Below are 17247 nucleotides of genomic sequence, written 5' to 3'. Positions count from 1 at the left end.
CTGATTTTTATACCTATTATCAATTACAAACTAGATTACAGGAACAGTATGCTTTGCTGTTTATTGACTGCTATAATCTAGCCAAATTTATTAAAAGCTGTCAATTTTAACTAACATTCACCAGAGGCTGGTGGACTCAAAGCAACAGCAGTAGGAATGAAGTGAAATTCCAGTCCTTGAAAATCTGTTTTGAATTGCCTCTTTCAGCTTTAAACATATATGCTTTTATTTATCCACCTTCATCTCTATTTAGCTTCTAACATCAATGAAGAAGGAATATTTAATTCATACATTCCCACGTACAGACTACATGATCTCTGCAGTGTCGTATGGGTTCATTCTACCTTTGCACAGTCCCTAATCTTAGTTCTGTAAAATATTCCATGAGACATCAAGCAAAAAAGAATGCCAATACTGCTATGATTCTTAAAGGATTGAAAGCAAGAGCTACTCATACTGTAAAAATAATTCAAAGCTGGATCATTTATCTGTCACCCTGCTTGTAATTGTTGTCTGAGAGTAGAAAAAACCCACATTCTAGCAGTGTTCCTTTTCCTTAAATTCTGAAAGAAATTATCCTGATGATAAAGCTCTCAGACAAAAGGGATACAAGTCTCTTATAAAGAGTATTAGGCTGTATTGACATAGTTTCTGCTCTTAGAGTAAGAGCAGTTTGTTACAAAGTTCAAGTACTATATATGCAGTATAGCTACTGCAGCGTTTCATCAGTTCCATCCACAGCCACTACAGAAGCTGCTATGGCAGCAGAAAGCAGTGAGAAAACCTTACAGATATATTCAGTAAGCTAAAGACCTAATAAATGCATGTCTGCTTAGTAATAAACATCATTACCTTTATTTTCCTCAACAGAAAAGCTGTAGCTAATAGAAAAGCTTATGCTAACTTTTGAGTTTCTAAAACATTCTTACAGGTTTGTAGCATACATCAAGGCCATACATTGTTTATTTAAAAAAAAAAAATAAAAAATTCTTGCTCCATTACCCTTTCTGATCTGAGGTTAAAAAAGCTTTTTTGTTATGAGAACATACAGTGAAGACTGTCAAAGGTAGCAGTATTCAAGCAGAAACATGCTGTATTATTAGCCTGTATCTTTTGTCAGATGTAAGTGAAGAACTGAATCTGCAGCCCTCATAGCAAGTCTAGATAGAATAACTAAGACGATGTCAATACAAAAGCAATAACCTTGTTATTTTTGTCTAGCAGCAATCATTTGCGTTTCTGAATGTTCACGTTCCAATGGGTCAGATTTCAGTGCATGTAATCCTCAGCCCACACCATCAGTACAAATTCTGACTTCCTAACAACAACTTAATCAGACAATTCAGTTACTGTGCATCCCACTTCTTTCTAGTGCAACTCACAACTTCATCTTTTTCCCCTCATGATTAACTTGACAGAGGCATCATGGCCACAAGCTAGTTGAAAAAAAATCCTCCCAGGAGCACAAGGCCATTCAGAGGTTCTTGTTGACAGTAGTCCATTATTTTGCAAGCAGTTAGCCCACTAGAAAGATTTAACCTTCTTTTTCTAGCCCACTTAACTGTTGCTATGACCAAAAAGAGAAACAAGAGCTCGCTTGAGATTAAGAACTCCAAATCCCCTCCCCTCGCCCTCAAAGCTTAACTTCATCATTTATCTGCTTTATTTCTTTGCAGACAGCATCTTGACACATGCAATGGAGATCATCTTCCCATTTGACTGTTGCCCACCTGTAACCTTTCAGTGGCAGATTTTTCACATTTGTGAACATGAACAATTTCTTGCTCCTAATAAATGTTTCAGTGTAGCTGGGTGATCTAGTTTCTGTATGAACCTGCCACACCACCCCAACACTGCTTGAACATAGTCTATGCTTCCTCATATGACATAAAAGGATGTTGGAGAATAGTTCAGATGAAAGAGCAAGCACCCTCATATGCAAACTCAAGCTTAATGTAACCATTAACCTGCACGTAGTTTTACAATTAAAACCTTTTTTCTGAGATACTCCACTGTACCTGATACTTGGAGACTCCCACTAGGTATGCCTTACCATATGAACAAAGCTTTGTTCAGAGCCAAGTCACATGCAAAGATCTTTCTGTGCAGCCTGCTCAGCTCAGACACTGGGATGGCTGAGGGCAGGAGGTCCTGCATGCACTATCGGCAGCCGCTGTTCTCTGGACTTAATGCAAAGTCAAGGGCAATTTGTTCCTCCAGCAGAGATCCATAAGCTCCTAATGAACAGCAGATAACCACCCAGGTGACTTTACTTTCTTTGGACTGTTTTCAGGATGCATTAGACCCCCTTAGAGCAGCTGGAGGCTTGTTCCACCACATCAGACACCCTACCTTTCTCAAATAGGGCATTATGATGGTCTGCATCTGTGCAACACCAAATTCAAAGCTGCAGTCAACCTGTCACTGTGCTCTTGAGGACAGTACTGATGACAATTGCTGAAACAGCTAGATTTCACCATTATATTAAGAAGAATTTAATGTAGTATGCAGAAGCACAGCCGTTAATAGATTAACGGCATCAGTACAAGTTTACAGATGAACCACTTCTGGCCAAAGCAGACAGTGTTGATTCAATAATCACAAATACGAATGCTTGCCTCTGTTTCTGGGAAGCTATAAACATATCAGCCAAAAGGCTTAAATATATCAAGTAGTTGGACTATGAGAAAAGCAGAGTAATCTTCTTTGACAGAAGTTGAAGTTGGCCTCAAGAAGCCAGAGGCACTGGTTCCTCCTCCTGTCAAATTACACTGGTAGTGTCTACACATGCAGAGACAGAAGCCTAGAAATATTTTATATTTAGTGAAGTGCTTCAGAATGGGCTGTACCATATGCTCAAGTACCTCCTCCTTCCTAGAATTCTACAGTTCAGTATGATTAGGAAATGTACCGTGCACACTGCAGCTAGTCATGTCAAGAAGAAAGTTATCTCCCAGCTGTTGATGTGTGCACACACAAGTGTGCATCTATATATATTTATTTATACAGCGTAGTTAAAAAATATCTTAAGTGCTTGGACATAGCAGTCAACATGAATTATGTATGAATCATGTAAATAACACACTCGAAAATTTAGTTATCAGGAAGTCACCCACCTCTTCCCAACTTCAGATTTGTCTCTAGAGTACGTCAAACTACACATGCAGTGTTTTAAAAAGCACTGCATACTTCCTCAGCCCTTTTATGTTTTCAAACCACTCCTGAACTGACTACAGAGAAAGAATAGGACCCCTGTAGTCCCATGAACATGATACATTTCCTAGTTACTACCTTTTGTCACTTGAATGCTTGCTGATGAATATGCACACTCCACTATGGCTCACTGCAAAGCAGAACTCTTCTTATCTGAAAGCACCCCTCAGAACGATGGTTTAGGGAAGAACAACCCTTGCTAACAAATACAGCACTAACAGCAAGTGTTTCTATAAAGATATAGCAGTAAAGGTGCTCTGGAGAACTTCAACAGAAAGGAGGTCACATGAATTTCAGCAGTCAGCAGGCTTATTTTAGTAATTTTGTGCCACTGCCTGCTACAAGAACCAGTAGAAGACAGTCAATACTTTGTATCTTTCATTTGAGAAAACTGCAAAGAAGGATTTTCCAAACACTTAATTCTGCTTGGTATAAGGGAAAGCAGATTTTATTTGCAATGTATGCAGTCATACTTCAGTGCTCTGGCAAAAGAACCAGGTTAGTTTATTGCCTAAAATGAAATTGTGACCACCTTTGGCAGGTAATTGGTGTAGATATGAGGGGAAGGGAAGAACACCCCCACCCTCTTAAGATAGATGGGAATAGTAACACAGAGTTCAAAAGCAGTCTCAACAAATCTATAATGGGTCCACATTCCATCTGAAAAAATGAAGAAGGTGTATCTCTATTATGTCCTTGAGGATCAACCACCAATCTACCTAATTATCATCCACAGACTGAAGTAGTGAGACAACCAGATAAACTACCTGAAAAAATGGGTGTTGATTCATGAGACATGAGTGAGAAAGTCTGCTCAAAAACAGCTAGGCAAGATTTGGGTTTCTTACTCTGGATGACTGTATGCCAGCAGACAATCACGATCTAAATTAGTTTTCAGAATCCATGTTTTGAGAGGCAGAGAATATAAATCACAGGCAAGCACCCACACCACTCAATAGAGATCCAGAATGAGAAGGGAGAACACTCCTTCTGAAGAAAGTCCTAGAATCAGAATTACAGTACTTCAGCTAAGGCCAGAAAGCTGAACTAAAGGGAATCCTAACTCATTTTGCAAGGTACTTACCAATTCAGAGCTGAAAAATGCAGAAAATGTTCCCCTCTCCAGTGGAAAAAGATGCATCAAACACTAAGCCCAGAATCATCTATGAGAAATTCTGAAAGATACTACTAGCAAAACACAGTATAAAGTTCAGTTCTCATTATTGCTTCAGCATGTGGCAGAAGAGTGAGAAGCACACACCGACTTCCCTGTGATCCCATTAGAAGAAGTGTAATTACAAGTCATTAACCAACATTAAGCACAGGGCAAACCACAGGCTTGGAACAATTTGAACCAGAAAGCCAAGCCAGGTTTGAGTAAGTCCAAAAGGTTTCATGAATTGTCTTAGCTAAATCAGGCAGGAAGATGCCTCTTTTTATGCCAAGAGTATTTTTTGTTTTACTTTTATTGCCTTAGTCTTCATGCTGTAACCTTACACATTCAGACAATAATGGAACAGAAGGATACCAAATCCTTACCTGTTAGAAAGTAAGATGCAGAAACTAAAAGACAGAAGTTAAGAACAAAAAAGGCTTGTTGCCACTGCATGAACTTCCATTTTCCATCCTGGTTTGGGAAACAACAGAGACACTTTTATAATGAAACTTGAAGCACTTATACTACACTGGAGAAAGCACTATTTATTCTGGAGACAGTCAGAAGTGATTGTTTAAGTATATTAATAGAGCCATCAGTTATATACAATATATACTTCCTGATAGAACTGTGTTAAGGAGGATGTCAGAAAACAAAACAATCTCCAAGGAAATTAAAGCTAATTTGAACAGGAAGATAAGTTTATAATGAACGATAGTAACAACGTGATTAATCTTCCTCATAAGTATTTTGTAACTTCTCAGTGGATTTCACACAAAGAATGAATGTCACAGCAAGTTTCCACAAGAGTATGCAGATGACAATACAGAACTCACTGTTTTCAAGAGGTAGATACAGGGCTTAACAGGAGCAAAAAAGTACATTTCACTGAAGAGCATGGTCACACTGGGTTGCATTTACAAGGATATAATGAGATTGTGTCAACTATCCTGTTGTCTTCTCAGCAACTATGTGTCAACTCACTGAACAGGGGGAATGCTTTCTTAATTAACAATAACAACAACAATAATGTTAGTTAAGACAATGGCTACACGTCTACTTAAATGGAATAATCTTGATATAAAATCCAATACAAGGCTTACACTTAAAAATAACGGTTTCTCTGGTCAAGAAGGCATGATTCATCCACTCTGCTACGTAACTGAGACACAGGTCTGAAGAGGCAACGAGCTGTTGCATATACTGCTGGTCTAGCCAATTCTGCAACACACTCTGGCTTGAGTAAAAATCATTTACCAGAGAAGTCATGAGCACTAAGTCCACTGCCCTTAGATATCAACTGACATGAGTATTCTCAGTTTCAAGTGACTGACCCTTTAGCAATTTCAAAGAGCACAGTGAAATATGGCCAATGCATGTATTCAGTACAAGCCATTCAAAGCAGGCATATTTCATCCTAGCTGCTGCTGCTAAATACACAGTACAAAGGTATTAGACTTCAGTACATCTCACAAATGTATTAAAATATCTTTTAATAAAGAAGACTCAAGTTCATGCAAGTCAAATTTGATTAAACAGGTTGGGTAACAGCCATTGAGAAGAACTCTCCAAGGATGTTCAAACTCTCCTAAGCCTACATGAACAGCATAAGGCATTGGTAAAAGATGGCAAAAGGTGTGTGGGGGTGTACACACACCCATACACCCCCAAAAACACACCTCCGAAGCTTGCCCTTCAAGTTCAGGATTCGTTGTACAAGTAATATAGTTAGTGGGTAAAACATACCCTACACCTTCTCAGAACAAGCTCACACTACATCAAATCTAGGTTAAATCCCAAGTTTAACTCCCCTTCCACACAAGCTGTTAAAACTAACGATAGATGCAATAGTAAGGAAGAACCATCAAAGACCACTGGAATCAACGTTAGGTAAGCCAACCCTAGTTCACCTTTACTGCACCCTTTAATTAGAAGGTAAGCTACACTGAAGGGTGAACTCCACTCACCACCACTTCTCACACCTCCACTCAGCTGATACTGCCTATTGGGAACAGAGGGAATTGGAACAAAATACTCTTTTTCTTTTCAGTTCTGAGCTCAGTAGGAACTGGATGGTGGACTGATACAACAGTTCATTAAAATCAGGAGGGACAACATACTAGAAGACATTGCTGAACTGCAGGCAACAGGGCTTGAAATACTGATTTTCTGCCAGTATCTCCACTTTTCATGGCTATGTAGCTAGTTAATTCAACTTAACAAGACACAAATAGCTCCACTAGAAAGGACAAAAGTTTTGACACTTAAAAGAAATAAACTTCTGTAAGACAACACACTGCTCTTCTGTATTTGGAATTTCTACTTGGATTGCAATTCATGTGTTGAAATGAGTGGCTTTGTTTACAAAACTGCTTGTTCAATAACAGATCAGAAAGTGATAAAGGGACAACTGCCAACCTTAAAGCTGATATACAAAGCATTTTTGGTCAAGCTGATCTGGAAGTAATTCTGAACTGAAGAATTAGAAACTGACTGGATTCCATCATTTACAAAGTACAACTAAAATGGCAACCATAGTTACCAACTCCACCTACAGTACTGTGGTTTTTGTGCCCTCAATATTGACAGAACTGATCAGTTTGTAACAACCTGCAATGACGAGTGCCACTGAAATTTGCTGTAGAAAATGCAAGAGAGGAAGCAATAAGGGCAATGCCATTATACATACGTGAGGTTTTTTTTTATTTCTGTATGCAATGTAATGTTTAGGCACGTTGCTTAGGACGCCTTCTAAAATAAATCATTGGCCATTGTTTAGAGTATCCTTTTGGCTTTAAATACTGGTCAAGAAAACAAAGGATGTAAAAAATAAATGAATATAAGTATTACAGAAACAAAAATTGATCTAAAAGTGCAGGAGGTGAAGTACTTTAACCCTTTCACCAGACAATGTGGCAATATACAATATATTGCTTCTGTTTGTTTGAGAAGGCTGTTGGAATTTTACACTGACATAGAAAATTATAAATTACACAGAATTAGTTTCCATAATCACTATATATATATACACAAACCAGTTGTGAAAAAAACTGGTTTAGAACATACAAATGAAAGCCTCACACAGATCAGTACAGTGAAAGTAACAATTAACATGCTCTGCTGCCAAAATTTGTATTAAAAACACTATATACTTTTAAAATGCATGTACTGTAATTACATTAGCAGCACAAGCATTTCATTTACTTGACTTGTCTAAAAGGATTATAGCGTTTTAAATACGCAGATTGTTCTGAAATGTTCCATTGTATAATGCTTGGTATTAAACTAAATCTTGGTGAATGGGTTAAAAGGCAGGTGAATCACTTAAACACAACAAGCCATGTGCACTTCAAATATTCTAGTGTTTCACCTGTAAGGTATTGTTTCAAGCAAATAAGACTTAACAGAACATATGGCTTTACAGTAACATCAATTTGTCAACTAAGTTGTAGCAATAAATACTTAAAATCTCTACCAATAGACTTACATTTTTGATCTGTTTTAAACAATACAGAAAACAATTACCAATTAAAAACCTGTGGTAAAATGTTGAACACCAAAAAAAAAAAATCTTATTTAAATCACTTTTGTAAGCTAAAACAACCAAAATAACATTTATAGGGCATTTCAGTTTCAGAAGAAACATGAATTCATTTTCTTTTCTTTTTACAAGGTGAAAAATGTATGAAAACTGCTAAATACTTTGGTCACACTAATCGTCAAATAGTTATGTCTCAAATACATTAGATTTGTGTATTCACTTTTTTATAAAACTATTCTTACAGCCATTTTAACTATAGTAACACTACTGTCATCATTACATGGGTAGCAGGATCTTATTTCACAGGCCACCCATTATTTAGAACAATACAATATAAACATACGCAAAAATTATTGGTATTTCTCAATGTGCAATATTTTTACACTTATGAATTTCTGTACAATGTCTTAAAATCTAGAATATAAATGTTGCTGGTCCTGATCCCTTGCGAAATTAGTGCAGCAGTGACTGGTTTCAACAGGCTCTAGATGAAATCCTCAAGAAACACTCAAACACCTGGGTATCAGTTCATTTTCTTCAGCCAAGGTAGTAGACATCACATATCATACAGGGCCATTAACAGATGCCTCTCCTAAATGGGTGTGTTGGTCAGTCCTAAGAGGCCAAAAAAAGATATAAGTATACAAGAAACAAGAAGTGTTGAAGACAAATTCAGGCAGGTAGAAAAAAAAAAAAATCCCCCACACAACCACCCCACATTATGTGTAGCATGACTCCTGAGTTGAAGAAAGGAAACACAAGCTAATAACATGTCCATCCCATTTATTTTCTGGAGTCCAGTATTTCTGGAGTCCTTATTGCTTAATTAAGCATAGCACTTTAACTGAGCACACCACTGAAGAGTGTTTGATCTTTATTAACTGAGTGATCTCTAGAGATGCGATATCTCCCCAAGAGAATCGCTAATAAAAAGCACATTTGTGATATTTCTCCGAATCTTATTCTGTGAGGGTGAAGTGTATACCAGGAGTATTTAAGGTTGCATTTGAAAGTAAGCAGTTAAGATACAACAAGAAAAACAGTGTCTTAAACTGCTTTAGTTACTAATCCAATCTACAAACTGCCATTTCACACATTCTTTGAATATCAATTCGATTAGCATGAAGTCATGCTAATGCTTCTTTGAATGTCAGTTGGAAGTATGGAATAAGGAGCAAACCTGCAAAAGTGAAAACAGTTAACAGTATATAGATTTCTAGATAAGTAGTTTAGTGTAAGTGTGGGCTCAATTGCTCCAGACTAACACACACAAAATGAAAAGATAGTTCAAATCAGCAGTGCAGGAGAACATTAAGAATTGCAAGCACTAACAGCCAAAAATCTCAGCTTCCATTCAGTGCAAGTCTATTGAATACATTTGACAATTTCCCTTAAAGAATATAAATACAATTTGGAACTACACATGAGAAAAGTTACCTGTAACTCCTGTTCTCTGATGGTGTACATCACAGAGAAGCCACTCTTGGGTCCGTGCTCTACATGCACATGACCAGCAGGAGTCCCCTAGCTAAGTCTTTGGCTGCTAAACTCTAAAAACACTTTTTAAAAAAACATACGTACACATTAGACAAAAGACAGACAGCGCTAGACAAAAAGTAAACACTTTTTAGAGAAACCTGGAAGGTAAGACACAAGTGCTGCATGGACAGGAAGTCTGGCAGTCCGCACAGCAGTAAGTCACTTCTTAACTGGAAAAGATGTCCATGAGAGAACAGGGCTCCTAGCAGAGATTACTACTGCTGGCCACCAGCCAAAGACCTACCTAGGGGACTCCTCCCACTAGTCATACATGCATGGAGCCCCAAAAGCACAATTACATTTATCTTTATATTTATACTGCACTCATACGAGGATCTGCTGTGACAGCCACCTTTAGAGAAAGTATTGAGCTTTGCTGAAGCCATCTGGACTCAATGGAAGGAGTTCCTTGAGATTTCCTGCAACTCCACAGCAATCCAGTGAACTGCTAGCTCTGAGAGCCCTCTGTTGGTTTAGACAGGCATCTTTACTCAAACGGCAAATCACCCAATACCCAAAGACTTCTCCCTTACAGTTTAATGCTAATTAGCATTAAAAATATTGTCTTGATAAAAAACAGTACCTCCAAATAAAGAAGGGATCATGAAAGACAATTTCTGGGTTTCTCACTTCAAGTATACAAGGTTGTTTTTTTTTCTGATTAGAATCCACTTTTTGATTAAATTTACAGAACTTTATGCAGAGTACAAAGTTCTGGCTTACAGGAAAAGGTAGCAGTGCTTTAGTGTAACACCCAGTACTGCAGAGGTAAGACATACTAGCTCATAAATCAAAAAAACAGAACCTGAATTTGTCAGACATGCTTGCATCTTTCTTAGTCTGCATACAGCATAATCAGAACACATAGTAGCATCCTGTGTTGTATGCAGAGCTATACTCTAAATCTTTCCTTACAAAAGCATTTCAATTTTGTCTTCACCAGGAAGCTAGATATACCATATAGCATCCACAGAGTCTTAAAAAGTTATTACTTCTTCCCCAGGACTTTTGTGAGAAATACCATGTTTTTCTACTAATAGTTTAAAATCTATTAAAGTCAAGAAACACAACAGCTTTTAAACCACTAAAGCTAGTTAAATACCGATTCAGAAAAAAATGTGTGTATATATACATATTCTGAATTTTGATTTCCAGAACCATACCCCTGTTCATACTGCAAAGTAAAAGTGACTCTTGAAATTGATTTTAAGCAAAATCCTCTCTCACTTCAGAGCATGCTCCTGTTCAGGACATCCTCAGCTCCCCAACACAGTGGTAGGATGCACAGCTCTGCTTCCCCCCGCCCCAGCCCTGCCCTACAAGAAGAGGAGCAGAGCCTATGGATTACTCAAGGTTTAGTAAATACACATTAAGGTTTTCCTTTTATGAAGGTTTTCTTTAAGATGGCACAGATTTTCTCCAGACACCCCTGAATTACTTCTAAAACAGCAAACAGCAATATACCATGCTTTGCCTTAACACCAATCAAGCCTGTGGGATTGTACCAGATGTTGAACAAGCCATTAGTTCTGCTAGGAAACCAGTAAACTCTTGCCTAAATATTAATTTTAAAGTACTTATAAACAACTAAGTTCCTGAGTAAGGTCTTCACTGAATACCCTTCAAGGGTAGAAATCTTTTAATCTACTTTAAGCTCTTCTTTGTTTTAGGCTTTTAAGATAAAGATAAATCCTGCTCTGACTAAAGTCTAGAAACTAGCTCATATATGTAACATCTGCATTAAACATTTCTAACATTTGGTGATTCATGTCACCCTATGTGCATTTGATTTTGGTGAATCCATACTAGACTTAAAGAGCTGATCCTGTGTTTCCATACCATTGTAACTTGGCAGTAAAAAAACGAACCAACCAACCAAGTATTTCAATAGGAAATTAAATAGGAGAAATACTGTCAAATGCTTTTTTTTTTTTTTTTTTTTTTTTTTCTACAATTTGAGAAATAAATTTATGCAAGACCAGCTTTCTCTGGTGGTGGACCCCTCAGAATTGTATCTTGAATTACTATTCTCTAAAGCTGCACTAGTAGCCAAGCTGACAAAAATGTCTTTTCTTTCCTCCAATAAGTACGCTAAGCAATCCAGGCCGCTCCATATTTCAGACAAGTCTTATCTGAAACAAATTAATGTACTTTGAAAAATCTTCTCCAAATCTACAAGCATTCAGATTAATGCCTGATGAAGACAAGGATGGAAATGACTGATTCACAATCAAACAAGCATGACTTAAGGCATTATTTCCTTTCCATACCGCTGCACCAGTGGACTCCCCCAAAATATTCTGCAGTATAGAATACAGAATGAAACAATGGTAGACTTCAGAGAAAAGTCAAACATATTCCCCTAATTGTTTTTTATCATAATTTTCCAATTCACTGTTCTAATTTGATAACATATCACAAACTAGAATGGGAACATCTACAGGGCCCTGCAAGACAAACAGTACAAGGCAAATATATTTTTGACAACTCTAGAGTCTAGAATCAACAGAAAGTATAACTTGTGAGAATTTTATAAAATAGATGCAAGCACATGTTTAGACTGAGCTGATAACTAACAGGAATTAATCTCTTTATATCAATCCTATCAGAAAAACATGCAAACTGCTATTTAGAGGATTGAAAGCATTCTTGAACACAATTACCTCTGCTCTGGACTGCTGTTAGGAGGCTGCAGAGCTGAAGGAGCCTCTTCTGCAACCTCTGCATTCTCTTCTACTACATATTTACATGAAGCATCCTGCGAGGTAGACAATTTTCCTTCCTCACTTAAAAAAAAAAGAAAAAGGAAAGAGTTATTTAATTTTTCTTACAGGGAAATTCCAGGCAACAGGAGAAAATTGGGAGACGGGTCCATATTTCACATGCAAATGGATTTTAAGTTATGATTGCAACATGAAGATCAAGCACATGGCTCTAGACTTTACAAACAGCTAATAAAGCACCAGCGTTTATGTGCATTAAAACTTGACTGGATAAAAGGTCAGGAAATACAGTGATTACAAGTAAGATCAGAAAGGAAATGAGGAATGTGTGTGAAGTCTGAAGTGGTAGCAGTCACAGTCATGATCCTTTACTATACATACCGATATGATTTCAACACTCTGAAGCCAGAAGTATGCACAAATGGAAGAAAGTATAAAAGAAATTCAAGATTCCCTCAAAAACTGGCATTAATAAAAGTCTGTCCATGAAACATATCAGCAGAATCATTAACTCATCACCATCTTTAACTCCCTAATAACTCTGCAGTGAAATACAATGTATGGGTTATGTACTATAAAGACTGCAGCCCCACCTTTTTCATGAACTTCTCAGAAACAAAAATCATAGTTCAGTAAAAAAGCAGTACACTCTCATGAAGACATTACCATGTAACTAGGAAGCCTCAAAAGTTATTAGCAAGCAAGTACTTGTGTTTTGCCTCTAAATCAAAGCTTTTCTGCCTTTATTCCACCTTCTTCCACCTCAGCCACACCATTACAAGTGCATAAATTACAAATTTTACCATATACCTGCAAGAGATAGCTATAAGGTAGCTCTGAAATAGGCAATCTTATACCTCTGTGGCAACAAATCTATTTATGCAACAAGTCAGAAACATTTTAAAGCCATTTTCCTCTGCTGATTTTTCTTCCTATCCTTACAGTTCTCCTTTCAGTGGATCCCTCAAATGTCAATAAATCCTCATCTTTCCTTCCATTCCTCCTTATATCTGCACAGCCTGTAAAAATAATTCTTTTGCATAGCAATCTCTCATTAAGTCCAGTTTTCTCCATCTGATATTCCCATCTCATTTTCCTTGATATTCTTTGTTCAAAATAAAATAATTGTTACCATCAGATTTGGCCTATTTTTTTCTGTAGGGGTAGTCTCTGCTATCATTCTTCCCTTCTCCATTTAGAACTAATTTCAGAAAGCACATTTTCATCCTTTGCAGCCTTCCACAAATTAAACTACTGTGCTTATTATAATGCTTCTCCTCCAACATTAATTTCAACATCATCAGTTTTCTGTTGGCAGAAACATATATAAAACTTGGGTCTGGAAGCATCCACTTTGCCAGGTACACAGGCCAGAGTAGGACCTCCTCTCACTACTCTAGTTGTCCCTTAATCTAGACTTTTTTTCCAAGCATCGTTTTAGACATTATTTCAAATTAAATACTAATTTCCTCTCCCACTTGTTGCTTGGCATATTTAGAAGTTGGTTTAAAGACAGGCATGTGAGCACTGACTCAGTATGAGACCACAGAACTCTACCACAGAACAGTGTCTGTATTCAAGACCTCACCTTTCAGCCTCCTTCTACATTTCCTTAATCTCTCCTTTCAAATGAAGATCCCAGAGTTCCCATTGCCAGAGGTTTCATGATGTAATTGGGCAGAGTGCTAGATACTCATATGGGCTCCCTTTCCCACAAAAGGTTGGGCCAGATAATCTTCTGAAGTCCCTTCTGACCTGGGCAATTCTATGATATTGCTTCCCTTTGCACCTCTGTGTCCTTTCACCTACAAGAATTGAAGCGCTCACTCCACAGCTCAAGCAGATAATTCCATGAAGGCTAGCAGGAACTGTCACTGCATGCTGCCTCCTTATGTTAGTCTTTGCATCAGTATCAGAAGTTACAGAACTTTAAAGTGTGTTTAAAGCAGTTTAGAGATGTGTAAAAACAGCATGGATAACTAAATTCAACTGTAGACATATAACACAATAGGAGTGTAAACCATATAAAAGAGTTCCCCAAAACACAGAATAAACTGGAGAGTAGTTAGCACAGCACTATGGTTCCATGCCACGAAAGTCTGCACTGAGTCACAATCCTCGTCTAAACTGTTTTGGCTGAATCCCTCTAACAATGACATTTGATTTAAGCAGTGTGCAGCCATAAATGCTTCCTCCACAATATTGAAAAAGATCAATGTTAAGACATGTATCAAAAGAGGTTCGAGTAGTTGTTTATTGCTTCAATAACCAAAAGGATGGAAGCAAGAGTGACTGAAAGCTGTTATGTTTCAATTCCTGAACAATCAAAAATCTACCACCACTAACAGCACAAAGTTAGATGAATTTAAAAGAAGGGTTAGTAAGGACTAACACTGGGAAGTTTTTTTTACTGAAATGAACTAGGATTTTTTAAAGCAACTTACAAGACATATGAACAATTGCTTATTAATATTTAAAGCACGAATAGGGACAGATATCAGGAATTTTTTCTAAAAGAGAGCTGCATGCCAAAGTGCTAGTAGTATGTTCAGATTTGTCAAGATCAGGGTGGGGAGAAGGATGAGGGAGGCATGACACACCAGCTTCTATTAATAAAAATAAAACTATTTTTGCAGGTCAAGCTGTTTGTAGCCTCTGTTTCCCTACACAAAGATTTGATACTTATTCTATGTGCCACCTGCAGTCCAGAATGGATTTGACACCACCACCTATACCAAGAGTGATCACCCCAAATGTTTCCGAGTTACTCTCAAGAGCAGTGCCTGGCTGGCTTTCAACTTCTGTCCTCCATCCTCCTGGATGAGAGTCCAATTCAAATCTAACAATATGTGCAAAATCTAAAAAGCTTAACTCTGACATGCAACTAACATGTTAAAAGATTAACTGTACATAAAAATCTCACAATAACATGCATCAGGGTCAAAAGTTGTGTCAGTCTTCCACTAATAAGTTTCCAGTGCTTATGGACAGGTGCTTATAATAGTGCTTATGTTACAAGGGTGGGAAGACAATAAACAGGTATGCTCACCTTTTGAAAACAGCTGTTTCAGTTTTAGCATCTACAGTAAGGCTCAGTGTCTCCTTCATGCTGCCATTCATTACTGTTTCAGTTACCTTGTCTGCATTTTCTGCATCATCCTCTCCATCTGAGCTGGCCTCCATAGCAACACTTCCTGGGGCTAGATATATAGAAGTCATTTAGTACATGGCTGGTTATGTTTCTATTTATCAGCAAGAACACAAGCCAAGATAACCAGAACACTATTTTTGCAGTTTCATATGCTTCCTGAATTCTTCCTTACAGAGAAAGTCACCTTTCTGCAACTCCCACTATATATATAGATAGATATATATATATATATATATATATATAGAGCGTAAGTACGTCTTACAGATGGCTTAAGTCACATTCTGTAACTATTTTTTTTTTCCTCCATTTTGCAAGCCACTTAGTGATTTAGATTTACAATGGTTACTGCAACATCTTTGGCTGAAGAGGACTTTAAGTAGGATTAGAGTGATGTATTAATTTTCTGTACAGCCAAATTCATTACACAAGCCCATGCAGGGCAAATTTGACAGTAAGTTTCCAAGTGCAGAGAAGCCTTCGGGAATTCTAGTTTCCCTGGACTTCTCATCTGCACTTCTTGTTCTGTCTGTTAGTAATATACACAAAAACATAATTAGCATGTTTTGCCTTCAACTAGTTCATACACGTAGAAGAAAGAATTAGTGTATGCACAGTGAAGGTAACTTGGAAAGGAATAAGCAGGAAGGGGACATCTGAACACATTGAGGCTACTGGCCTACTGCCACATAGGAAAAGACTAGAGGCTATGACTCTGGCTCTGGCATCAGCTCAGCTAATCAAGTGCTGGCACAGGTGGGATTCTCTAACAGAACACACTTAGCTGCTTCGTAATGATTTTCTGTTCATGATGTGCAGGATTTTTAGAGGTAACAGTAACACCGGCTCCTGTTTTAAATAGAAAGCTATTTTTAATAGTCCAGAAATTCTTTGACAAGTCATTTTCATTACTTGTCATAACAGCAGCAGAGCCAGATGAGAGGTCTCTGGAAACCTCAAGTTCAGGGACGTCTTTCTCAGGTGACACTCTTAAAATCAATCTGTTAGCATTTCTGAATGCAGTGTACTTACCCTCTAGCTGTGCTGGAAGAGCAGTTGCATTTGCACTCAAGGGATCAATTGGGTCTGTGTTTGTTTCCATTTCCACAGGAGAATTACTTCTTAAGGAATCTTTTGAGCTTCAAACACAAAGTTAAAAAAGCTTTAGAAACATTTCTGAATAGTAGAATAAAATAGAAATACAAACAAAAAGCATGAAACAATATAGTGGTTTATGCTGGAAAAATAATACTTTTATATCTGAGCTGTTTAATGCCCAGACAGACAACTGAGAGCCAGATGTATAAAAGGAAGAGTCTCCTGACTGCAGGAAGACTCAATTATTGAATGAGAGTATTTGACAACTCAAAAATTTACATCTATATGATTAGGTACTTACACAGAGGACTTGAGTTATTTTTTTATCTAGAGTTCAAGCCAAGAAAGGAAATTCCATTTCAGGCATTCTCAAAATAGTGCAGAACTGCCTCAGCTAGATACCACAGTGCAAGTTTTAAAAAAAAAAACCAAAACCAAACCAAATAAACAACAAAATCCAAACCCTCAAACTTATTTGTTTTATAACATCCATGAAACAGAATCATCAAGGTCTTATGACCTTTACATTCAACAGTTTACATTCCACCCTTCCTTCACTAGGTTCAGTCTACACTAAAAAAAACCACCCAACTTATTTCACAGCCAAGTTATGGTCAGAGACCAATATTAAAGAACCCAAATATTCCTTAAAAACCCTCTAAAACAGTGACATACTAGGATCCACCCATCCGCAAAAGCCTGCCATGAGGTAGATCATACAAAGACATTCTATTATAAACACACAGGGCCCTTCAGACACTACACATCTTGTATTCCACCAGAACACTACCAACACAGGCTGAGGTAGGGATGGACACCCCAAAGAAAC

General features: G+C 37.5%; 1 protein-coding gene across 8 annotated transcripts in view; it reads right to left on the bottom strand.

Annotated features, from left to right (window-relative positions):
- Nucleotides 1–2003: 2003 nt before the first annotated feature.
- Nucleotides 2004–17247, bottom strand: part of PPP6R3 (protein phosphatase 6 regulatory subunit 3) — a 54635-nt gene continuing 39391 nt past the window's right edge. For 5 of the 8 annotated variants that reach the window (XM_026850584.1, XM_026850590.1, XM_026850585.1 and 2 more), the window contains 5 exons: nucleotides 16353–16459; nucleotides 15222–15372; nucleotides 12554–12571; nucleotides 12113–12235; nucleotides 2004–8525 (listed from right to left, as the gene is read on the bottom strand). In XM_026850584.1, coding sequence (XP_026706385.1) covers nucleotides 8474–8525; nucleotides 12113–12235; nucleotides 12554–12571; nucleotides 15222–15372; nucleotides 16353–16459 — 451 coding nt within the window. In that variant the 3' untranslated portion in view covers nucleotides 2004–8473. Of the gene's footprint in view, nucleotides 8526–9347; nucleotides 9470–12112; nucleotides 12236–12553; nucleotides 12572–15221; nucleotides 15373–16352; nucleotides 16460–17247 lie in introns of all 8 variants that reach the window. The other 3 variants (XM_026850586.1, XM_026850591.1, XR_003398614.1) reach the window with 2 other exon arrangements.

The sequence above is a fragment of the Athene cunicularia genome (genome assembly GCF_003259725.1).
Source record: "Athene cunicularia isolate RWA chromosome 5 unlocalized genomic scaffold, athCun1 chr5_part2, whole genome shotgun sequence".
Classification (NCBI taxonomy): domain Eukaryota; kingdom Metazoa; phylum Chordata; class Aves; order Strigiformes; family Strigidae; genus Athene; species Athene cunicularia.
Note: the sequence above shows the minus strand (reverse complement) of the source record. Positions and strands in the feature narration are given on the sequence as shown.